General features: G+C 44.1%; 1 protein-coding gene across 6 annotated transcripts in view; it reads left to right on the top strand.

Annotated features, from left to right (window-relative positions):
- The window catches only part of CRACDL (CRACD like), a 66727-nt gene extending 46083 nt beyond the window's left edge, over nt 1-20644 (top strand). For 4 of the 6 annotated variants that reach the window (XM_076359358.1, XM_076359340.1, XM_076359333.1 and 1 more), the window contains exons 6-11: nt 363-431; nt 3648-3878; nt 6037-7645; nt 16678-16877; nt 18624-18759; nt 19580-20644. In XM_076359358.1, coding sequence (XP_076215473.1) covers nt 363-431; nt 3648-3878; nt 6037-7645; nt 16678-16877; nt 18624-18759; nt 19580-19725 — 2391 coding nt within the window. In that variant the 3' untranslated portion in view covers nt 19726-20644. The remainder of the gene's footprint in view (nt 1-362; nt 432-3647; nt 3879-6036; nt 7646-16677; nt 16878-18623; nt 18760-19579) is intronic. The other 2 variants (XM_076359368.1, XM_076359376.1) reach the window with 2 other exon arrangements.
- Nucleotides 20645-25767: the final 5123 nt, after the last annotated feature.

Below are 25767 nucleotides of genomic sequence, written 5' to 3'. Positions count from 1 at the left end.
AGGGACTACAGAGAGCTGCCAGGCATAAAAAAAAAGGCTGAAAAATCTGTATTCTCCCTTGAATGTGCTGATAAGAGAGCTCTCGTCCTTAATGTTTTTCTAGGCTGTCATCAGAAAAAGAAACATAAAAGAATTTGAAACTGTTTTTTCTTTTTAAATGATAGTTTTGCTACACATTATTTCATTCTTTATCTGCACGTCTTGCACTTTATGTTTGCAGTGTCCTTGCTAATCCTTAAGACTATAGAGAAAAACAACTTACATTGTCAGTATCTGTGTGCATTTTGTGTAGATGGTTTCTGCGAGTATATCCACCTCGTTTGTCATCTTTTACTGAATCTCTTCCTCATTCCATCCCACAGTTCTCTGACTCTCACAAGCACCTTAGCTCTTTGAGTTTAGCTGGAACAGGCAGTGAAGAAGAAGAACAGGTAACTTCTGCCAAATGTATTAAGGGCCAAGCCATTATGCATAGTAGTTTTTTAAAGAAATGTAAGACATAAATATTATTTTGTTGCCCGTCTGCTGCGGAAGACAACCTTGTATGTATGTAATTGCATGCCTGTCTGTTTGCTGTGCTTTTTTAATGCCTGTCCGTCTAACATAAAAGCTATGATTATTTATCAACATAATTCTGACGCCAAGTAATCTCCCGCTGATAATAATTAAGCCCTCTAGAATAGCTCATATCCTTTAGCGAACTTTACAGATGTGATTTAATCTCCAAACACAACCAACTGGATTTAGACACTGAAACAGTATCCCTTTTTTTAAAGATGGGAAATTGCAGTAAAGGCTGCTTGGGTTACATGCACAGGATAAGAGAGGAAGCTTGCTGAGGAGCCGTGAACAAAATCTAGATCCTCTGAAATCTGCCCATCCCCTTGCTTTAGGTACAAGGTTACCTCGCACTGATACAGAAAGTATTTGCCTGATGATAGTGGCTGACACTGCTGCTTAGGAGTCTGAGGTTCAGCCTTCAGTCGGATTCTGGCCACGTGAGCCAGCGCGAGCTGTGAATTTTGCTGAAGTGATGTTTTCAGGACTTGAGTACAGGCAAATAGATGGCTTTCTTCAATCAGCAGCCAGCCGTTCTGGCTGATTAAAGGGAGGTTTTGAAAGGCTCTGAAGAGTCCCTTTTAGTTGTCCGCAGCTGGAGGCATGGTGGAAACAACACAGGGGGTAAAGGGAAAAGCATTTTCTAGAAATAGGAGGAGGGGTGGAGGGGAATTGCAGAAAGGAAATAGAGAAGCTAGTCCTGAGCTGACTGTTCCTTGATAATTACGCAAAATGTATTTCAAGGCCAGCTGCAGCAGGGCTCAGCAAAGATTTCTAGCCACACTTGTTAGATTCCACATGAAGCTGAAAAACTGCTTATATGCAGCGAAATTTTAATATTTTTAAAGAAACACAACAGAACACGTGAAGAAGGTATTTCTTGAAAACTGGTATAGGCTCACTGTAAATTTGTCCAGTCCAGATGCATGTTTGCTAAAGGAGGATTTATGTCTTCCTGTTGTTGCATTAACATCACTCTCTGACTCACTCGCTGACTCCTGAGATGCGGTGGTGACTACGCGGTTGCTCAGCTTTTTCCACATGCCCCATCATTTAGCTCAGAGCTCTCTTCATCCCAGTCCAGTTTCAGAGCGCAGCCAGAAAGTAGCCCCGTCTGAAGGCTTTCCTCCCAAACCGCAGTGGCTACTACCTGGCATTTCGGACAGATTAGCCCTGCTTCTAGAAGTCAGAGGAGATCAGCTCGCAGGGCTGAGGATTTTTGCACAACACAAGCCTGAAGTTTTGGGCAGCAGTGACACCTTGCTGTGTCTTGGAAGCTTTCCTGGATCGAAGAAGGGAGAAAAGGCCCACGACCATCCCATCCTGGCTTTGGCGATGGGGCTCCCTCATGGGCCCACGCCTTGTGCCACCCAGCGCGACCAGCTGAAGGACAGCTGAGCCGTGTGCACACGAGGTTTGGGGAAAGGGATCTGCCAGCCGTCCCCTCCTTTAACAGGCTTTGCCAGAGCCAGGCTTCGTGGGACAGGCGACTTCTGCAGCTGGCTCAGAGCTGGCATTCACTTGGGCTGCTGAAATTGAAGTAACAAACCAGATTCTTGATTTTCCAGCGTAATGGCCAACACTGAGCACTGCCAATGAGAAGACATGCAAAGTTCTCGAGGAAAAGCAGAAGCCAAAAGAAAGGCAGGCAAATAATGACGCGCCTTGAAAGAGAATATGTTCTGCGTCTTTATCATGGAGCTGAAATGTCAATGTATTCACTGTTAGGTACTAATGTATAATGCAGCCACGTATCGTTTGTTGTACATTAGTCATGTTTGAGTACTAGACTGCAGATATTGTGGAGTGAAAATTAATGAGAGCATCCATTATTCAGCATGGCTGAGCTACGATCGGAAGCTGTGGATCTGGCCTCCGCTAAAATCAATGGGAGTTTTCCCCTGGCCATTGAGGAAGCTGTAGCAGGCCCTCACTACGCTACAGAGTATTTTTTGGCTGCAGTGCATAATGCAGAACTCTACTTGCAGAAAACACTGACGCTTTTTCCCTCCCTAAATAAAACGAACACTGTCCTGCTCTCCCCTTCTCCCATCCAACCCCCTCAATAAAATACCACTTCCAGAGAAAGAAGAAAGAAGAAGAAAAGAAGAAAGAAGACAAAAGCCCGCAGAAGAAAGCATGCAAAGGAGGAAAGCTCCTCTAATGAAATGAACTGGAATTTCAAGCCTATGAAGGGAGCGCTGTCACGAGTTGTCAGAGGTCATGTTAATGCCATGACAGATAGTTTGGAAATACCGTTTTGCCTGTTTGCAGAAACTGAATCCGAGAGAAAGGAAGAACCCTTTTTAGAGTCATTTTGCATGAATTTTTCAGTCTCCTTTTTGCATCAGCCCTGGGACTAGAGTAGTTTTTGGTGAAGCGCACAGGCAAGCTGGATTCCAGCTTCATGAAAGTACTGCACCCCTTGGAGCATTCAGGAGTTGTTTCTGGATGGGTTTTTGGCCTCCAGTAGGAATTGCCCATCATTCCCCTCCCCAGAACAGTCTATAAATGGGATGTTACATTTCAGGTAAACTCCCTAGTTATTTTGCAGATATAAATATATGAGGAAAAAATGCAAGCTGACAAGTGTTAACACCATTGACGTTTGATTCTTTTGTCTTTAGGAGGGCATTGTAGAGTTGGAAGGGATCTGATGAAGTATAGGAAGCTAGAGATGCTCCAGCCCAGCATAACTGTGGGTAGGAGCCTAGACACAGATACTGGAGGACAGATGCAGAAAAGAAACTGGCCCTTGACGTTCTATAACTGCATACTCTTCATAAACCTGTCTTCTAAAACATGGTGGCCATGTATTTGTGTGCTTTAGGTCTTCTAGTTAAATGTGACTTGGTCCTTCCCACTGGACAGTATACCATGATGTTCAAGCAGCTAAAAATGCAGAACTGCTAACACCAATACTCCACATGTGACATTAGGAAATGCAATGTATTTTAAAGAGATGTCAAAAGGAAAAACAGGCAACCTTAAAATGCCAATAAACATGGCCCCTTCTTTGTAGAATTGTTATTTTCATGTCTTTGTTTCTTTGTTTGATTCTCTATTTGGGGATTTTTTTTTTTTTCCAGGTTACATTGGGTCCTTCTTCTAGATCTCGCTCTACAGATGGTCAGCTGTTCCCCAGGCATGGAAGTGCTAAAACTGGAGCTCCTCAGACATCTGACAGTACCATCTCGCCTGCAGCCATTTTTGACACTCCACCTGAGCTTTCCTCTTGCTTGGATAATTCTGCTGCTAAACACAAGCTTTTAATAAAACCCCGGAACCAGAGATCCAGTAAAATGAGAAGATTTTCTCAGGTACTTCTGAAAATAAACAGTGTCACCTTTGACACAAAACCAGGAAGTTCTTACTGGACTTTGTATTTCAAACTCAGATATGATAAGAAAAGTCAGGTTGCGGGGTGGATACTTCATTGGGTTTTAATCGCTGTTATTTGATGAGGCTACGTATCTGGAGTAGACACTAGGAACAGATTAAAAATATTATGAGTTTACTTGTTAACTCTTGATGCAGCAGTTTATGTAACAATTTCTTCTTAAATTTACTGTGCAATACAATTCAGTATCTTGTTTGTGACGCAGAAGTTGGGTCTGACTGCTTCATTTCTTACTTAAAAAATCTTTTTTGGAAAGTGTACTTGTGTACTTTTCCTAGTCTGAAAGATCCTGTAAAATCTTGAGTCTTTGAGAGACTATTGATGGAGGAGCTGTTTTAACTTCCCAGATATAATTGGGCTTATATTTTCAAAAAGTACAGAAAGAATAAGTTGTGACCTATTAATTGGAGCCAAATTCTGTACATTAGGACTGTTCTGAATTCAGCCCTCTCCCTGCCCCAAAACTTGTAAACCCTTTATGTGCACCAGAGACTTAAAATAAGTCTCCATAGAAAAAAAAGGTGTATATTATTAAAAAAACCTACTAAAAAGTGTATACTATTAAAAAGAAGTTGTTTAAGCTATCCTTTTAAAACACCATTTATCTGATTCTTTGTCATATCTTATGAAGGGCATAGCTTAATTTTTCTTTTCTCTCCTCTTTTTAGAGCTGAAGTTTGCAGCTCTTACTACAGTATTTACATTTTATTGTTTGTGGTTTCTTTCAATGTTTTAAATACATTAAAGCCCTTAAATTGGCTTGCTTGACACCAGGAATATTATTCCCTCTGTCTCTAAATATTACTTAGCTGATATTCTGTATTTTCTAAAATCTGTGAGTGATCTTTGGGCTCAGTAGAGCACCACTGCGAGCAACACAATGAGGAGGCCAGTTATTTAGAAACGCATGTAAAGCAATAACTGATCAAACCTCCTCTTCCATTGTAAAATTGTTACCGAAATACAATTGCTTTGTCCAGTCTGCCTATAAACTGCCAGATGACTGAGCCCTCCTGGTTTTCCATGGAGAGCGTTCACATCTTCTGATAATGCAATTTTTAATATTTTCCTGCCCGACTCTGCCTGTGCACCTTGCTTCTGGCTAACTGATGTCTTCTGCTTTTATGTTCCTGTGTATATGGATTGTGAATGCAGGTGGCATTGCAGCTCTGTCTTTGCAATTGCACTTGCAAAACAAGAAGTTGGAAGAACCCTAAAAGTATCTTCAGAGTGCAAGTTTTGTGTTCTTAGAATTAGAGCCTACATCCAAAATATATATTTACCCAACAAACTACAGTGAATCAGTGAGCTAATACAGGCACCATATGAAAAGGCATATTCAGCAGCTTAATAATGTGCTTTCAAATAATCCTGTATATTTAGCCAGTCTTTACCTGAAGCTTAATCACAAGACCTCACAGATAACTACATAGGCATTTATGAACTTTTATCAAGTAGTCTAATTCTTGAAAGAAAAAGAAGACATACACAAAGGAGGCAAGGCTATAATGCTCTATGGCAGTGGGATTAGACGGAAGACTGCCATATGGGGGTAGATACTCAGCTGGCATAGAGTGTCATAACTGGATGGACTTGTTAGGTTTTCGTTCTTCCTTCTATGTACCCTTCCCTCTTCAGAGTCATGCTTTAGGAAGAATGGGTTGTTTTATTTTTAATGCTAGTATGGAGTAGCAAAATACAAAGGGACACATTTTTCTCTTTCAAGTGCTGCTTTTTGCCTAAGAGCAACACAACATACCCAGTATGCTCTGGGGAATCAAGTGCCAAGGATGGTCCAACGGCCATTGTTTTGATGAACTTCCATCTACAAAGGCATGAAAGCAGTAGTTGTGCAGAAGGAAGCGTCACTGATTGCTTTTATATCGGTTAAATATGTTATTCCAGGACCTGCTTAGATGAAAAAGCATCCAGTATGTAGGTTAAGAAAACAGCAAGCTCAGCATTGGAGGCAAGTATTGCCTTCCTCTTTTAAGATCTCGGTTGTAAATGTAATGATGAATAAGAAAAAAAGTGAACCTGTACATGGTGATGGGGCTTTCTGAATTGCTTTCTTGCAGAGGACCCAGTCTGAATCTCTGACTGATTTGAGCTGTACCCCAGAAGAGGAGGATGATGAAAAGGAGATGCAGACAGACTTGCCAGATGCTGTATTCAAACCCAGCAATCAAGAACTGCCATGCGGCATAGCTGCAGCGCAGGATGTGGCTTCCTGGCCGAAGCCCAGAATGCCTCAGGACTTTCCTCCTGCTTTGAGACCAGTGATGACTCAGCCCACTTCTGAGTCTGCTGTTGCACAGGAAGCCCTGCTACCAGGGAATAAACCAGAGGGCTGCCAACCAACACTGGAAACAACGTGTGTGAAGTCTGGGTCCTCATTGCTGTTAGAAGGCAAAGACTCCGCAACGTCTTCCTACTCTGGTCCGGACAGAGAAGTACAAAAGCAAGAAGATTCCTCAGAAACACCGGTTCTGTTGTCTGAGGATGTGAGTGATGTGTCAATCAATATTTTAAATCAAGAAAATAAGGAGCTTCCTAGTGTGTTTTCAGGAAATAAAATACCATCCGAAGAAGGTATTTCAATTAGTAAGAATACTATTGTTTGCTTGGAAGGGTCAGAAGAAAATGTACAGGATGATCAGATACCTGTGGAAATGCCCTGTAATAAAGAGGCAAAGAAAGAGGTTGCTCTATTGTCAGAGTCCAGCAAGCAATTTTCCATAGGTTCTTTCCAGCCCACGGACTCATTCCGTGTTTCACATCCTGCTTCCTCAACAGGGATGGGATCATCTGCTTCCTGCTCTCTACAGAAAACAAAGACTGCACAAGAGGCACCCGCTTCTGGTAAAGAGAACAGTCAGTCACTGGCCCACAAGGAGGAACTTTTGGGGAAGAAAGGTGAAAAAGCAGCCAATGAACTCAATGCCCGGAGAAAGTTTTCTGTCTCCTCTGCACGGGAGAGACCAAGGACTAGAAGCCTACACTTCCCAGAAAGATCAGAGTTGGAAAGCCCATTAAATACTAGATTCTTCCTGTCCAAAGCAAAGGTCTCCTTGAGAAATGAGAAGTGGAAAGAAGACTTGCGGAAGGGATCAGATCTGGAGGAGGGAAAAAGTAGCAACAAAAAGCAGGCTTTGCTGCCAGAGTCCGACTCTGAGAACACAGGCCAACCTACAGAAATTTTGGCTGGCTGCATTTCTCCGGCTGTCGATGCGGTGCCAGTGCCAAGCGATTCTCTGGTGGTATCTCAGAATCAGACAAGCTGTGAAGATAAAAGTCCTTTTCAAGTGAAACTTAGATCCACCTCACTGTCCTTGAAATATAGAGACAACTCGTCACCAGAATCAAAAGGGATTAAAAGATACAGTGCAGAGTTTAATTTAGAAAATGAAGAATTTACTTCCTTTCTAAAAGTTGATAAGGCACAGATCAAAAAACCAGCCGATACAAATATTGGTGATTCTTTAAATGAGAAGATCAAACCCAAAGCCAAGTCCTCTGAACAGCTTAGTAGCAAACCTCCATTGCCTAAAAAGCCAGCCTTGCAAAACATAACCGTTCCAAATATTGCTGCAAACAAGGAGAAGCAGGACAAAGCTATTCACTCTCCTGAATCCAGAAATGAAGATAGAGACTTGGAGAAGAAGTCAAATCCTTGTAAAGTGCCTGGTAAGACTCCCGATACTTTATAAAGTTACTTTAACTCACAAGGAATGACCTTGTGAGGCAGCCCTGTCGTGTCAATGACAACACTGGTGAGTGCAAGCTGATGGCTCTGCCTTCAGTGATGTTGCTCCCTGATTCTCCCTTGCTGAAAAGATTATCAGAAGGACAGCAGGGAAGAAGCAGCAGACAGAGTTAAGATGTTTTTGCCTGTCATTGTTGCATTCCAGGGCATTGTTTAAAGGACGTTCAGTTACACTCAAAAAATAAAGTGCATTAGCAAGTATTGTGAAACAGAAATACCAAGCCACTAAGTGTCCCCATTTACACTTAAGCCGGTTGACAGCCGGCTGAACATGAGCCGGCAGTGTGCCCAGGCGGCCAAGAAGGCCAATGGCATCCTGGCCTGTATCAGAAATCGTGTGGCCAGCAGGAGTAGGGAAGTGATCGTGCCCCTGTACTCGGCCCTGGTGAGGCCGCACCTCGAATACTGTGTTCCGTTTTGGGCCCCTCACTACAAGAAGGACGTTGAGGTGCTGGAGCGTGTCCAGAGAAGGGCAACGAGGCTGGTGAGGGGTCTGGAGAACAAGTCTTCTGAGGAGCGGCTGAGGGAACTGGGGTTGTTTAGTCTGGAGAAAAGGAGGCTGAGGGGAGACCTCATCGCTCTCTACAACTACCTGAAAGGAGGTTGTAGCGAGGTGGGTGTCGGTCTCTTCTCCCAAGTAACAAGCGATAGGACGAGAGGAAATGGCCTCAAGTTGCGCCAGGGGAGGTTTAGATTGGACGTGAGGAAAAATGTCTTTACTGAAAGAGTGGTGAAACATTGGAAGAGGCTGCCCAGGGAAGTGGTGGAGTCCCCATCCCTGGAGGTATTTAAAAGACGAGTAGATGAGGCACTTAGGGACATGGTTTAGTGGGTGGTGGTGTTGGGTCGACGGTTGGACTCGATGATCTTAGAGGTCTTTTCCAACCTCAATGATTCTATGATTCTATGATTTGGAGCTGCTGTATGGCAATTCAAAAGCCAGGAGCACGTATTAAGTGGAATGCCTTGCATGGGATGAGTGACTCAGACCTCTAGACCTTTTTTTACCATAGCATTGAGGCAGAAATACTAGTAACTGCCTGGCATGCTCAACATGCCATTTATTTATTTATTGTCTCCTGTGAGCTTTACCCATTCATTTATCCACCTTTATCATTACTCATTCCTTGTTTAAAAACCAAAATTAACTACCCTGCAGCTTCCTGGAGTTTAAGGCCAGGAGAGACCGTAAGATTGTGTCTACTGCAGATTGTTAAATTTCACCCTGTTGTCTGTACTACATAATTGGGTTAGAGTTAAAAAAAATCAGTCCTCTGGAGACTAATATATTGTGAGCTACAGGCAGAGAACAGAAAAGTCTGGAAGTGGCACCACTGGCTGAGGTCTTTGCCACAACAGTAAACAAGTTAGGTGGAGCATGCTCAAGCAATTCTAGCAGGAGACCTCTGCTCTTCACTTCAGAGAACAGCCAAGAGGGGGAAAAAGAATCTTTAGGTTTTCTGGTACGTGGGAAAAACTTCTTCCCTGCCCTGAATCTGTCTGGTCATGGGTTTGATGTTAAGAATGTGAGGAGATGCTGGCCAAGCAAATGAAAAGGTTTCTTTGTGCCATTGCAGAGCTCCCACCCTCTGGTTGCTCTTCTCTGGTTGGGGTCAGGCTCTGAGCTTTGGAGTGGGAAAACACCAAGCCAAAAGAAGACCTCAGGACACAGCAGGCCGCTGTAGGGTGACAAAAGCCTCTTCCTGGCCCCAGAGGCAATCTGCTGATGCCCTGAGTGACAGCAGATTCCAGTTGTCATCTGCTGCAGCATCACAGATGTTTTTGCAGGGCTCTGGCCATGTTTACACTTTTATGCTCTCCCAGTGGCCATAAAGGAGGGGATTCATTGCCTCCACGGCCAGACGAGGCTCCCGCAGCCCGTCCAGCCAGAGCCTCCCCGCACCCGGCAGGCAGGGCGCTCTCCCTTTGTTTAATCCCAATGGTCCCTTAAAGGCATTTTGCCCTCTTCCCTGCCCTGAGGAGTAGTTGATTATTTGTAGTGACGCCCAAATCTCTGGTCGATTGAGATTTTAGGGAGGGTCATACCGGGAACAAGCGAGAAGGAGACCTAGCGTGGTAGGGTTGGTCTGGCAGGGGACAGGGGAAAGCAGCAGAGGTACCAATGCTCCTGCACACAGCCTTTTTTCCTCTCCCTCTTGCTGAGTCCCAGGGTGCTTGCAGTGGAAGCGGGGCGGGAGATGGTATGTGCTGGAGGAGGAAGAAGGGAAAGAAATGAAACCGGGGAGCACATTTCTCCTCCAGGCTTCTCCTCTGCTCCTCAGCCTTGAGGTGAAGGAGACTCTCTGCCCCCAGGCTTAGGAGTGTCCTCTGCAAAATAGGGTCTGCGGGTGAGAGCCCGCAGTGTCCCGGCCCCCCTGGCAGGGATGCACACACCTGGAATTAGAATCTGGGGCTGCAGGTCAAGGAGCCCTGTTTCGGACATGTTCCTCTCCACTATTTGGTATTATACCAAATCTGTATGGCCTGGGGTTGTTTATCCCAGTGGTTCAGATTGGTCTGTGATGGTAATTAGTCTTCTTCCATATCTACTGCCCCACCAATCTTACTGTATCACCTTAAGCAAAGCTGCTACAGTTTTCCATGTATTTCCAGCTTTGAATCACTTGGTAGTGGGTTCTGATACATGGGCATGCCAGGACTCAGAAATAGTTTAATTCTAAATACAAAGCAGTCTGCTCCAAATTGACCCGAGGTCCTTCCTACCCTACTGCAGACCTTTCTCCGTAGACATCTGACCAAGCACCTCCTTGTGCTAAGTTACCACATCAGCCTGAGCTGGCCGCCTGAAGTCACGGGTGAACGCGGTGTGCCCGCTTCCTCTGGTTGCCCTGGCACCGTACCAGCCTTGGTTGGGGGGATTTGCACAGTGACCCCAGAAGCGATGCCCCTCTCCAAGACGCAGGAGAGCCACGGGACGCAATGAGGGCTTGCGGGGCAGTACCTCTGCCCAAACGTCATTTTAAGCTCTTTGAAACATTTTCCTCAGCCCAGTGAGTCGGGAGCGTGTCTTTGCAACCACAAGCAGCAGAAATCTGACAAGAGCGATCAGCACGGCCCTTCGTGGATCGCGTGGCTTACCAGCCATCTCTGGCCTCCTGATCTGCTGGGAAACCGACTTCTTTTTTTTTTTTGTCCAATCACCCTTAATGCTGACACCCAGCCGTCTCCTAGTCCTTGAGTTCATCAGCCCTTTTGAAAAGCTGTGGTTGCCGTCGAGAGACACTTCATGCTGTCAGGGTGTTTCTGCCCACTGCATGTTAGGAAATCCCTGCGCTGAACAAGAAGACAAGCTGTGAAATGGTGATGTGAGGGGGTGCAATTCCATTTTGATGCACACTCATCTCGAAAAAGTCAGTTTGTTGTGTCATGGGGTGAGCGGGAGCAATTTGATTCATTCAGTTAAATTTTTAGCTTTTCAGCCTCCTGGTAGCAAAGGCAACGAGAGAGCTGGTGGGACGCTGGCTTACCACCCCGGGTGAAAGCAGCGCTCCTGCTCTCCAGACATTTCTGGAGAGCTAGTTGGGGATTGCTTGGCCTCTGTGGGGCTGCAAGGTGGCTCTTTAATGGCTGTGTGAAATTAGTCAGCCCAGAAGGCGTAATTTTGAAGTTTCTGGAGCTAAAGCCACAAGTCTTTGCAAGAATTAAAAGGTTAAGCTGCGTTTTTTGGGGCTGATACGCTTTGCTATAAATCCCTAAAGGGCAGAAACAAATAGCACATGCTAACAGGTTATTACAAGAGCAAAACCGTAAGCAACACCTGTGTGAATGTGCATATTAGGATATATAAAAATCAGCGACTGACGAGCTGTAGTGGGGAGGCATGCTCTAACAGAGAAAAGGAACTCAGGGAGGGACGCTGAATGTAACGGTGAATGAAATTGGTGTGTATTGTCTGGCAAATGCAGGCTCTGAAATGACAAGAAAAATGTTTCTCTCTGCATAAAAAAGATATTGCTCTAATGCTGTCCTGGCTACAGCTGAAAAGAAAGCCAACTTTTTTTTTCTTTCCAGAAGTTGCTTTTTCAGTAATGTCAGGCTATTTTGTAATATGGCTGTTTTCCAGCAGTGAAATAGACTTTGATGCAAACATAGCAGTTTCTTGTGTCAAAAAGACTCTCCTGGCATCGGTGGTATAGATCCAACCAAAAGTCAAATCCCTTGCAGAGCAGCTTAGAGAAGAAAGAAATGTCAAAAATACTTAGCCAAATCTTTCAGAATAGCTTTGTCTGAAATTAAGGAATTGGGTGTGTACCCTGACACAAATGCATGTAGTGCTTTAATAAACAAGGGGAAATATGTAGGCCAGGATACACTAACTGCCGTACGCATTTGTAAAGCCCTTCTTAAAGTAACTGGTGTTTTATAAATGAGCAAAGATACAACAGTGTGGAATTAAATATGCATGCATAAGCAGTGTTATAAAACAATGACACTTGTATATGGGGGGGTTATCTCCCTGTGTGAAGTTGTTTGGATTAGTTTTGAGTATGTTTGCTTTTAAAATATGCAGGGAATCCACAAGTTAGCTTTGCTTGCTGTTAGAGGTACGACTTTCAAAAGGCTCTAATATTCTGCCTCTGACCTTTCGCCTGCACAGACGTATGGCAAGAGCAACAACTCTTTGCAGTCCTTGCTGGCATAAGATGTTCATTTTCAGGTGCAAGATTTAAATGTTATAAAAAGCCTCCGCTATATTTTGTGCGCACAAAGGCTTTAGATTTAAAGAAAATGGGTACAATATCTGAGGCCATCTCCAAAAAAAAAAAAAATCAACCCCTAAATCTCAGGGTAATGTTTAAATATGTCTTTGTTGTAGTTATCCATATAAGCAGCACACACACCCCCAGATACAGTTGAATACACTCTCTGTCTGTCAATAGACAGAAATAGGTATGTATTTCTCTTTCACTTCCTATGTGTGTGTATAAACCAATGCGCAATAACAAGTCAATCACAGATCTCCTTTTGGACATAAAGATTAATGTTTTATCTTCATCTTACTGTTCACACAACCAGTCTGACACACATTAAAGAATAACATCCAAGTATCAATGACAACTCTACACATTCATTTCTACAATATTTAGGCAGGAGAAATTTCATCTATAAGATCAGAGCTTTAATCTGAGAAAAAAAAAAAGCTGCTTTAGTAAGATACTGAAGGAAACAGATACCTGCATTTAATGGGGCTGCAGCAGGGGAATTTCCCCCCTTAGGGACCACTGAGGTAGCCAGCCCTGCCGCTGTCAGACCCAGCGGAGAAGAGCTCAGGTGATTCTGATCTGCAGGAGGGAACTGAGCAGGTGGCTTTGGTTCACTTGGCTTCAGGGCTTATCTTCGGCGGTCAGCCTGGAAGTTGCAGAAATGGTGAAGAACACAGATGGGGTGGCTCGTCTTGTGACTGTCCATGTGTGTTTGGTGGCTGTGGGAAAGAGGTGAAGGGAGGGCTTCAGCAGCCCCTGGGTGTGGTTTCAAGTGGCAGCAGAAGACCTCAGCAGCCTACGTTAAATGCTAGTTTTAATACGTTGTGACATTACGTGCAGAGCGGCTTGACAAGTTCTGACTTGGTATCTTCCTATAGTCAGCGACTTATCCCGAGGGAAGAAGGGGCTTGCTCATCTTTCAAAAAGCCTCAGGCCAAGCCAGCTCTAAGGAAACCAGGGAAAGATGCAATCACGAGGTTAAAAGTGAGTGAACGAGCGACAAATCGCTGCCAGCAATATCCTTTATTAGCTTATTAAGTTATTAAGTAATGAGTTGAATAGCATATTTTTTAAAATAACATGTTGTAATAAGAATTGAAGAATATGATTCAGATTTTAGTTTTATTAAGAAAATCTCCTGAGTGTAATGCGGAAGCAAACGGCCCAGCCCTGCTTCACCGGAGGAGAAGTGAAACATGGGGCGTTTGTGTCAGCTGTGGCCTGTCAAACTTGCACAGCTTCTGATGGAGGATGCCACTGCTTGCATTTTGTACTACGTTATCACCCTAAAAGTGGCATTTACCAGCTGAGAACTGTTGTGCTAGCTGCTCTGCACGTGACGTGCAGCAGAAACAGGAATTAGATTGTGCTTTTGAGTACTTTTGGTTCCACTCTGGCTATCCGGTTCCTTAAGTGCTGTGCTTTGCCACGTGGTGAACCGTAAAAGCTCACCGACTACCTCATGACCAGATGAGATAAGATAGGGAGGGCTTGTTCAAGGTGATCAGACATTCACTGAACTGAGGAAGAAGATGTGCAAGCATCACTTGTCTTGCTTTCTCGGGCAGCAGCTATTTGCTTTTGGCCTCTTGGTGCCCCTCAGAATACCAAGAGCTTCATAGAAGAGTCTCAGATCACCTTAAACTGCCAACTCACTTCACCGTACTATCATCTCATGGATTACTTCACCACCTTTCATCCTTCTGGCTGGAACAATGGTGCACATACACTGCCAAGAAACCTTCTCTAGTTGTAGGTGGGAGGATGTAAATGACCTCTGAGCAATGGGAAAGATAAATAGTGAGTACGCCTCTTCTACCCCTTAGAGTAATTCTGGCTGACAGATGAGGTAACAAATCCTTCATGGGTTGCATCTGACTTTTTTTTGCTGGAGAGAAGGCATTTCCCCTGCCTTGCCTGCCTGCCTGGCTTTCTGCAGCAAAGACTCTCACAGGAACAAGGGCAGAACGTAATTGCTTAAAGAAACAAGAAAGCCCCTGCCAGAAGCAGATCAGCTCTTGATCCTCTGTAGGTGATACTATGCTGTCCTAAGTCAGGCCCATACAGATACATACAAAATCTTTAAAGATTATCATAAAGAGCTTTTGTTCCCTACTATCACAGGAGCATTCTGATACCATCTCTAAAGTGATGATACTTGGCTCCAATTTGGCTGCCTTCTAATTGGCATGACTAGGATTTCTGGCATCTCATCGGGGAGAATTGTCTGAAGAGCAAAAGTGCTTGATGCCTTTGTTAGAGCATCTTCCTTATGAAAAACAGTGTTATAATAGCGGCCTCCAGACATATCGCTGCGGGACTGGGAACCCTGTTGTGCTAGGCAATGCACATCGAAATAACAGAAAGATGAATCTTAAATCCGTGAGGATGACAGAGAAACAGGAGCACAGGTAGCAATGAGACCATTACATGTAGCATTACATTACATGTACAATAGAGCCTAGGCATAGCAGTCATTTTGTCGGTATTGATTGTGTGGTGGGAGCAGAGGAGGAACAACGTGCGGTTCAGTCGGTGTTTACGGAAAGCTCCTGTGGCGTGACAGGGAAAATGGGAGAAAACACAAAGGGTGATTTTGAATCACAGAGACTAAGAAGTACATCACTAGCAGCGTCAAGGCAGAAGCCAGGTTCCTGGTATCATGGGAAAGCTGGTGGGTGGATTGAAAAGGGCCTTCAGGGTAAAGATGTTGGTGTTTGTGAGCACTGAGACATTACAGACAGTGAAGGAGGTAAAAAGGTGGTGAAAAAGGATGCGTGTGGTGGTGTGTCTGTAGCTGTACAGTCAGAGAAGAAGCCGTCTTCTCTGGGCTGAGAAGAGGCCTGTACACGGGGGGAAAGGGTATGTTTGGTGGGATGGATTTACAGGATGAGTCCAGCAGGGCACAGGGAGGCTTCAATGGGGTAACATCTTCCAAATATTTAGCTTAACTGTTGGATGGGTATTAATTACAGGATGCTAGGAAAACGAGTTGACTAATTTGGATAGAAAGTAACTAAAGTGAAAAGCTACTTCATGTACTGAGGGATCCTCGCCTCTGAGGAACACTAGACATCACCATCACCTTCAGTAGTGGCAGTCAATCTGTGTATCACAGTAGTGCTTTGGGAACTGCAGCGGCACCTGGGCAATGCACTAACAGGTCCTGCCCAAATTGCTCACGACCTAAAAAGGTGCAGATGGGTGTAAATGGGTTCAAGGGCATGGCCTACAAGCAAAGGACGGAATGTGACGGCGGATGCATTAGCAGACATCGTATCAATTCAACTGTGAATTGGGGGCTGGAGCCAACAGAGGAGCTGAGGCTCTTCTCTTGATCCAGTTCTGCTCACTGTATAGACAGGATTTCCTTCACAGAATATTTGAATAGAGGGTATTTCACTTCCCCATACCTCTGGATACTGCTTGTCCCTCGGTAGCAGTTGTGAGGACGGTAGGGTAGCACTTTTGACCCTTTACTCTAGGAAGCACTTTTTTTTTTCTTGTCTTGCTGAAATCTCAGTTCTGGTAGAGCACGATGAAAGTGACTGGCCCCAGTGGAGAGCACGGTCAGCGTCAGCAGGGATAAGTCAAAGTAAACCTCACATCAAAAGACTGTGAATTAACCTTGTGGTTTTAGCAGTATTTCTGTGTGACCAGATGACACAGACTGTTGTGCTCAGTCACCCACAGCATGTGCAGGCACCAAGGGGCTGCGCGAGGGAGGCTGCTCCTAAAGGGGTGGAAGGAAGGCAGGAGCCAGACGAAGGCATCGGCTGCTGTTGCGTGGGCACGGGAAGAGTGGGAGCCGAGGGCAGCCGCAGCGGGGAGGGGGTTGCCTTTGCCACACCACTGTCCAGCTCTGTCCAGCTTTGAATCGGCTGCTGCTTGTCTCTAAGAGGACACGAAGCAGATGGGAGGAGGGGGCGGAAGGGGAGACCTTGGAAGATAGGTAGATTAATGAAGCTTGATTCATGTTTCTGCATCTCCCTCACGTGAGGGCAGTGACACCGTGACTGTAGCTGAACAAAGTTGCGAAGTGTTTTTCACCAGTAGAATGGTAACTTAAAACACTGAGCACAGGAAGATTGCTCTCTGGAGACCTAACGAGAGAATTCCTGTTTACCCAGGCTGGCCACACGTCCTGAGACCAATCAGCGTATTGAGCAAGTGCAAGCTAATTACAACTCTCTTTCAAATAACCATGTACATAAATAATCTGTCAACAGAGAGAAGCGTGCCTTCCCCCGTGGCTGCTGGAGACTCTGGAAGAGATCCCGACAGTCCCGCAGAGCCAGCCTGGATTTCCATAGCGAGACAGAAGCAGAGGGGCATGCAGCAGGAGCAGGAACTCGACAGAGAAAAACTTGTAGCTCCAGATGTTAAGTCAGATACAGAGAAACAGAATAAAGAGAAGGAACGAACAGAGGTACTTGCGGTACAAATTTGTGATGCTTTTGTATCACCTTCCTGTAGTATTCTTTGGATCTACTGCTATATTACCAGTCATTGCGTAATGATTATAGATACTTAATGAGTATAATCATAAGTAACAAAGACACTGCTCTTGGAAATGTGTTACAGATTCAGAGTTCTCTGATTGTTCAGGTAAGTAATTTTATATCTCCAAGAAATCCTGGAACTATGCGAGGTGTGTAAGATTTCTTGGGTGCCCAATACATACTTATCACATCTAATGTGTGTATTGCACGCTAAAATACCCCAAATGAGGTGCTAAAGTGTACAGTCTCAGGTCTCTCTCAATACAGAGGGAATACATTCTCTTTAACTATCCTTCTAAGCACAACATTTCATTGAACCTCCTATATCTCCTGACTGATTTAACACTGAATGAACAGCTCGGTCCCAGAAGCTCCTAGGTAACAATTTTTAGAGCCTTGAGAAGTGAAATAGGATAAAAATAACTTCTGCACTTGCAGACAGTGCCAAGATACAAATTCTGGTTCTCTGTGTATGGATAACTCGGATGCCCATGTGGTGCCATGGAATATGGGCTGACGCTGCCTCTTCAAACATCCCATGCAAAAGAGGGTGATACCTGTAGCAAGTGATCTTCCCAGATGACAAAGCTGTGCCAGCAGAAGTGCTTGGCATTAATCCAGAACACTAACGAGGCTTCCCTGGTGCTGGGCTAGCTCACGGAGGCAGCAGCGTGTGAGTGCTGCCTGTATCGCCTCATGCACAGCAAGAACCCTGCACTGATGCAGAAGCATGTGTCCCCTGTACCAGTATAGCATTCCCAGTGCAAATGGCCTACTTTCTTACTTCAGATGGTACTGTTAGAAACCAAGATAGCTGTATTATATCCTGGAATAAGAGAAGATCTCTAGATGATGAAAAATAGCAGTGGTTAGATTAACAAGAAATAATACCTAATAAAATGCCTAGGCAAGACTATGAAATGCAATAATGCTCAGCATTGTCATAGCACTTAAAACACCGAGGGTTTAAATGATCCCAAAATTCAGTTTCTGTATCAGAATAGGAAACTCCAGATTTTAGCTGGCAATGTTCCCTAAGATTCATGCCATGCATTTTATTTCCCTATATCAGCTAACAGAGAAACATGCCAAGATGCTCCTGACTGCAGCATGTGGGGCTCGGTGCCACTGTACTACTCCCACTTTCTCCTTCTCCCACATGGCACCAGGCACTATCACTTCAAAGTAGTTTTTGCTACTGGCAAGAAAACCCATGGGAGGGTGTGTTCGATTTCTTTTTTTATGGAAAATCCATTTACCGTCAACCGTCCAAAAATACAGTGCCCTAACCCAAAAAATTTTGGAGGTGGAAGGGAAACATGAGAGAACAAGGCTGTTTCCAAATCCTATATATCTTAGTAGAGGTGTGCAAAGGGCTTGAAATACATTTTGCATTGAAGACTATAATAACCTACTCATAGATACCATTATGAATAAGAGATACAGAGGGATAGTTTTAATTTGTAACGTTGAGTATCGTGGATGCTAACATGAAACCCCTGGAGCTTTCTGAACAGGTATCGGGTCAAGTGAGAGGATTGGGACCAATGTGTGATGAGTGCGCGTGGTCTTTGGACCGTGGCAGGCACCACATTCACTCCCTTTGCTCTTGTTCTTCCAAACTGGTCTCATTCTCTCTGCATTGCTTGGATTTTATCCTTCTCTGTGCCTAGGGGTCAGTGAAGCAGCAATGGAGCCAACCTTCACACGTGGTACCTAAAACCACTTCTGAAGAACAGAGGAAAGAGACAAAGTCTGAAGTGAAGGAGCCGCTGCTGAGAACCAATTCACTGTCACATTATGTCCCTGGTAGGAAATAAAATGCTTAAAATGTAGGCTGTTATCTCACAACCTTGTCAGAAGACATCCTGCTTGAGTATGCTGGAAAAGGAGTAGGGGCTAGATCGTAATTTCTTCCCCAGCCCCACATCAGCAAGGGCAAACCATTTTCTCAGCACTCACGTCTGGGTTTTTATTTGGTGGCATATTCTTTTGACCACTTCAATTACAGAGTAGTCAAAACTTGTCTTGAAAGAAACGTGAATCAAGAGTGCTTGGCCATTTCACCGGACAGGGTCCCAAATGCACTGTCCCAGTGTAAAACATAAAATGCATGCAAAATTATTTTCAATAGTGTTCAATTTTAATGTGGTTTCCTCAGCAAGCTGGAACGATGTGATCACAAACTGTCTGCCCATCAGTCCTCCCACGATAACTTTGAATCTCTTTGGTAAATTCAAATTTGAAAGAAGGGCAGAAGTTTGGAAGGTAATAAAATTCCTGTGAGCTGGGGGCTGGGTAGAGGAGGAATTCGCAAATGAATGGTCTTGCTAATGAAAAGACTCTTTTGTTTGGCCTGGGTGTTGAACACAGGGCATGGCAAGGAATCCAGATCATCATGTTGGTTTTGGTAAGTTTAGGGACCAAAAGATATTACTCATGAGAAAAACACCGTATTCTTTTGAGCATGGAATGGTTATTGCCTCAATAACATACTGCAGAAGAAGCTTCCATGTGAAATGTAAAGGTTTTCTGCTGTAGGGCAAGGCAGGGAAGTTTTTAATGAAAGAGCTAGGGTGTATAGCTGCACAGCAAGCAAACATGAAATGTCCATGTGTTTTGTTCACAGCAGCTCCATCACCAGCACTGGTGGATAAAGAGGAAATAAGCCACTTTAAGAAAGCCGGTAATGCTGCTGCGGATCAGCCGTCGTGGATGGAACTGGCCAAAAAGAAATCGCAAGCTTGGAGTGATATGCCACAGATTATAAAATAGAACGATGCAAACAACCAGCTAATCACAGTGAAGAATCTCTTGATACAGGAGAAGGGTTTTATTGTACAGCTGCGGAGAAAGTGTGCAATAGGTGCAGTCAAAAAGTTTACCTTCAACTTTGTAGCAATCAGGATTGCAATGGCAATGGATTACTTAAATTATGTGAAGGACGTACACTTTGGAAAATAAAACTTTTGCCTTATGTATTTCCTGCGTTTTCTGCTTTTAATGACATTTGTATCGAAACAGGATCTTTGCTAAACTTTGCTGAACTTCTGTTGTTGCTGGAAACTTCTATTTGCTATGGTTTTCTCTGCTTACGTTTATAAATTGTGCACTAACATCCTGATTCCGTTGATGTGTTTCACTGGGCTCGCCTGACACTCTTTCTATCAAAGCTGTTTGGACCACGGAAGTATTCATGAATAGCTGCTAGTGAGTACTCCATTAAAATGTGTTGCTTGAGCTGCGTGTTTGCCTAGCTGAGCCGAGTGGTCCAGTTTCTGGGCTTAGGTTACATTTAACGAGGCACAAATACGCACGTTTATGCGTGACCATGAATAAAAATTCCTCAGTTCCTTCTGTGAGCAACCTTGGTCGGACAATGTTTGCAAGCAGGCGAGCAGTAAGGAAACTGAACTGCAGTTGGAAGCTCATCAATGCATTCACAGTTGCTTTCCTACGTGAATTTATCTGCTTGCAACTGGTTTTCCTTTATGTGAAATCATCATTCTCATTAGGAGGATAGTATTAGTAGCAATGGACAATACGCATTTAGTTAAAAAGTAAGAACTGAAAAGCCTTCAGCTGGAGTCCAAACTGAAATGCTGGGAAAAACTGTGAACTTCACTGCGGTGTCAGCTTCACATATCACTCTCTACATAATCTCAGTTATTCTCATTAAAAAAATAGTAACATATAGCATCTCTGTACTTTACTACCTTTATATAAAATTCTCATGCTCATCGGCCTGAGTCTCCCGCACCAGTTTGGGACTCCTGCTCATGAAGTCTCCTAGGCTCTTCACCTTCACCTGTGTAACGAGACTGACAAGAGAAATCATTGCTGCTGACTGACCAAAATCCCTCTGCATGTATTATAAGACCTCCTCCTGAGTTAAAGACGCTGACAACAAACCCCGTTAGCTAATTTCTTTGAAACTAAATGCCCCACTGCTAAGACAAACATTTCACTTTGTGTACATATGTATGTGCGAAGTACTGCCTTAGCACTGCGCTCCCTAGGTTTATGTATGTATATATCTGTGTTTTTGTTTCTCTTGTCACATTAACAGTCTTTTTGGAAAAATGTAGGGAGACTTTAGGAAACCTAGGATTTCCTAACACCTGCATTTGCAGTTTTGAAATCTTGTCTCCTCTAAGGAGGTAGGGAGGAAACTCCCTTGGTAATGACAATTGCATTTTGTAATGAATAAAGAAAGAGGGCGTTGGAACATGTCAATATCCAAGACACCGATAATGGTTTTCAGACAGGTTGTCTTTCATTGTCAAAAATAGGAGGAGGAAAACCAAGTTTTATATTATATGTCAAGGCCTTTGGATAAAGCCAGTCAGCCTGCATTGCTGCTGAAATCAGCCTGATGCAGCCGCTGGACGGACATGCTCCAGCCCATCCCAGTAGCTGTCAGTGGTCCCGACTCAAACGGGTTTCTGCCAGTTGTCCCAGGGTTTTCTCCTTTACGCAGGTCACAAAAGGCAGTGTGGGCATACCCGCTGAAATCAGAAGCGCCAAGACAGCTCTCTGTTAAACAGATCCACAACAGAAAGAGTAACTTAATTATAGGACATGCAACCTTGGGCTCAATTGCCCGAAGGTTGGTTGTGCAAACAACTTTCACGTTGCTTCCCCATAAGCGAGCATGAACAGTCCTTAATCTCAAGTGATTTTTTTTTTTTGGTATTCAAATCATACTCTTGGACCTACAGTAGAAATAGGTACATTTTTCAGGTACAATAAAAAACATCCTAACTCCCTCTCTCTCCAAAACACCCTTTCTTTAATAAATAACTAATTAGCGTAAAGTGTAATTTTAAGATATGCTATTACCTTTTGTAGCAATCTTGAAAAAAAAAACGGTTTCTGTATTAAAGGAATATATTACATAAAAATACATTAAAAAAGACCAAATTTGTATTCTCTAGTTATTGCCATTCCATGCAAAGAGCAGAGTGTTTTCAGGAAATGTATTTAAAGGTACGGTCTGTCTCCTTACAATTCTCTCCCTGTTTAAAATGATTAAAACTGTGTTGAATCATGACTGAATTCCTGGACTGTGACCTGTGCAGCTGTATGGGGAAGAGTACAAATCTCGTGGACTGTCTCCTGTTTTCATAGACAGATGCTCAGGAATAACAGAGACAAAAGGCGGACACATCGTGGCAAGACCTGCACAATCTCAAGGAGAACAAGCCCCGACATGTCAAGGAGAGGAGGTGAGGGGAGGACCAGTTCTTCACGGAGCGCAGCCCTACTCCTCATGCAGCATTTGGGATCTGAATTTGGGAGCACACTGAGGCGGGAAGCGTGGGGTGGACATCAGCCTCCACTTTGCCGTTGACTGCGACGTGGTCCAGGTGTTGGTGCGTTAGGGTTTCCGCTGGCTCGACTCACTTTTGGTTTTAGCGCGGACTGGGTGCGAATGACTGCCCTGAGCGGTGGCAGCCGGCTTCGTGGATCCCTGTGAGCCCGTGAGCAGCCTTCACCTGACCTCCAAGGGAATGGGGCTGCGGCCCCACAGGCTGCTCAGGCCTATGTGAAACACACTTAGCATCTGGACCAATTCTGCCATAATTATGGAGGAATTTAAGTATCACAAAATATGCTTCAGAGAAGCAGTAACATTATGTTCTTCTTTTCACGCAATGCATAATTACACTGGAACTGATTGCCACAGGGGACTGTAGACACCAAAGGTTTAGATGACTTCAAAAAGCAGCTAGACAAATCAGTGGAAGACAAAATCCATCAAGTGCCACTCAACATGGAAGACAGGGCCTTGGCCTGGGAGATTGTGAAAGGCTTTGGGAGGCAGTGTGACTGGTGGACTTGTCGTCTTCATATTCTCCTACCACTGCCAATGGCCCTGGCCTTTGTGCAAGAGAAGACACTTGGCTACCTGGACCTCTGATCTGACGGCTAGGGGAATTGTTATTTTCTCACGGCGTCAGTCTGTACCCAGATCTCTTCATTCTAAGTCAAAGGGTCATGCAAGTAGGTCTTGCTATAGCTGTCTTGTCAACAGCTAGGCAGAAAACAGTTTTGGAGCCCGTGTATTCTTCTTTGGTCAAATGGCTCGTTTGTGACAGCGGAAAGATGCAAATAGAAATATATTTTTCTTTTCTGTAGGAACAGTGATTTATGTTTCACACTCGATACCACCAGAAAAGCCTTTCAGATCTGACCAGCTTTCCTAAGGACGTCGTCGTACTTTTCCAGCTGAGAAGCAATATGACTGACTCAGGCTCATCCATTTTGCTCAGGCAGCTGCAATATATATTGTTGGTGTATAACATCTAACAGGGAAATAAAATGTAAAAATTCACCCTTTGTTCATGACTCATGCACATAAACTAACATAGTTTGAATTACAGTCAAAGAACAACAACAAAATAGACTTGAAAAATAGAAGTTTCCTCTCCCAGAAATGCCGCATGAGACATCTTTGGCTTGCTGTTTAATGAGCAAGGTGACGTTCTGCAAGCAGTTGTCCTTCCCAGCGGTGAAGGACTGCGCTCAATGCAAATGAAATTGCGTATCAGGAGTCTTTCAGTGCAAAAACTCTAGATTTGATGACTTACGCAGTTTACTAGTTGGATTATCATAATTAGTTACCTCCTAATGTTTAGTAATGTTAAGTAAAAAATTACAACTAAATTATTTTTAATGTACAGCAAAGTGTAATACATTTTTAAGGCCAAAATATCCCTCTGGCCTTTGATATGGTGTTTTGCACTGTGTTGCCTTTGACAGTGAAAACGTTTACTAAATCTGTTGCATTTTTTTCCAAGATGAAGAGGAATATAAAATCTTGTTGCCAGTGAAAATATCCAGCAGCAGTGCAGCAGCAGCTTGCTGTACTTTTGCAATGCCATTAATTCCCTCTTAGTCTCGAGTAACATAATAAACTTGCCAAAATGTTTGCTTTGTATACATGATGAGCACTCTGCTGTGGGTAACAAAGGTTTAATTACAGGATTTTGTGTTTGCGGTTAGAAGATAACTTCTGTACTGTTACAGAGTCGTCCTCCCAAAAAAGCCGTTTGTGAAGACTGGGCAGCGCTGCATGTCCCATAAAACCCCGGGGCGGAAATGTAACCCTGTGTGATCGAGCACAGAGTGGCTGCATGGCGTCAGCTCTTGTAGGAGAAGGCATTTCAGTTCCAAGTGGGCACAGGTCTCCCGACGTCCGCCAAGATGCTCAACAAGCGACAGGAACCGTTGAGTTTTTATGGTGTGGGATCTTTTATTGCCTGACTTCACAAAATAAATACCATGTGAAGATTTTTATGGATTATTACTCCCAGATAATTCTCTGCATCATGTTACACTTTGAAGCTGGAGACTGATGGCACGCGTACTCATAGTCCATTCAGATCTTCTTCCTTTGCAGTATCTTGCAGCACCTTTGCTGCAGATTCTAATTCTCTATGTATACTGGCTGTATTCCCAGAAGAAAACGTCTCTAGCTCACCTAAGGCAGCTTAAATGGAGGTCATTCAGGAAAATGCTGATCTCCTTCTCCGGGATCCCAAATCGCTCTCTTAAGAACTGTTAGGAATGCAGCTAAGACTGTGTAAGATATTACTGAAGCAAAGTGATAGAGGACAATTTTCCTTCCTTCCATCTCACATACCTTCACATTGAGTACTTTCATTGTTGATTTCTTTTTGCTTTGTTTATTTACTTACTTGCACAGGAAATGGTATATGTTGCAGGTTCATAATTCCACTGAAGCCTATTCAAGAATGCTGAGCCAGGTACCGTGGTATCTTAACTCACTGCAGCAAGTAGTCCCCATATTTTCCCAAATATGGTTTGATTTCTGAAGTTTAGAATTGACATGTAATTTATTCCCCTGCCTTTGAAAGTCAACTCTGCCTGAGAAACACTTTAGTAAGAAAAGGAAAAAGAAAGAAATCTCCGTTCACTGCCTGCTGGAAAATGGCACTTTGCACCAATGGGTCCTGCGATGATTACCAGCGCATGGCTTCCACGCTGTCACTTGTCACCCATGCCAGCAGCTCCAGGATGACAAGGCAACCGGGCCACCTGTGCTGCTCTTGGGCCAGACCGCAGAAAAGCATGGCCCCATCAGAGATGGAGAGGAGGCAGGGGAATCCAGCAAGACACTCCTATTGCCAACCACCACCCATGCTGCCCTCCCCAACCCAGACCACGCTGAGGTGAAGCAACAGTATTTACTTGTCTCTGGGCTCTAACTCCAGTCACGGGACTATTTGTGCGAGTGACAGCCCAGGGTGCTGTAAAGATTTCAACACCGTATCAGAAACTGGAAGTCTCTGAACTGGAGAGTCAAGTTTGCCCCGCATCATGCTCTGGTGATCGTGTCTCCCAAAGAAATCCTATTTCTACATTATTTTTATTCCTTCCTCCCCCAGTTTAATGAGATTATCAGTAAACCCCTCTAAACCGTTGCCTACATCGAAGAACCAAGGAGAACTGTCTGGAAAGAGCAGAGGAAAACACCCAGAATTATGACAAGAGGAGAATTCAGTTAATAACCCTTCAGGAAAATAAAAGCCACCTTTCTCAGCAGAAATAACAGAGACTCCTTAATAAGCTGTTGGCTCGTCCTCTCTGCACTCAGCACAGGAGATAATTTTGATGGGCAGGCTGCCTGCAGACAAGGCAGAAGAATAAGACCCTGAGCCTGCCCAGGCAAAACAGACATTGTTTTCCCCATCTGGCCACTCCTTTAAACAAGGGTTGACTTCTTTCAACTCCTTTGCCTCTTCCTGCAGCACTCACCTCAAGTATGCAAAAGGGATTGCTTTTTGCTTA

The sequence above is a fragment of the Aptenodytes patagonicus genome, chromosome 1, assembly GCF_965638725.1.
Source record: "Aptenodytes patagonicus chromosome 1, bAptPat1.pri.cur, whole genome shotgun sequence".
NCBI lineage: Eukaryota > Metazoa > Chordata > Aves > Sphenisciformes > Spheniscidae > Aptenodytes > Aptenodytes patagonicus.
Note: the sequence above shows the minus strand (reverse complement) of the source record. Positions and strands in the feature narration are given on the sequence as shown.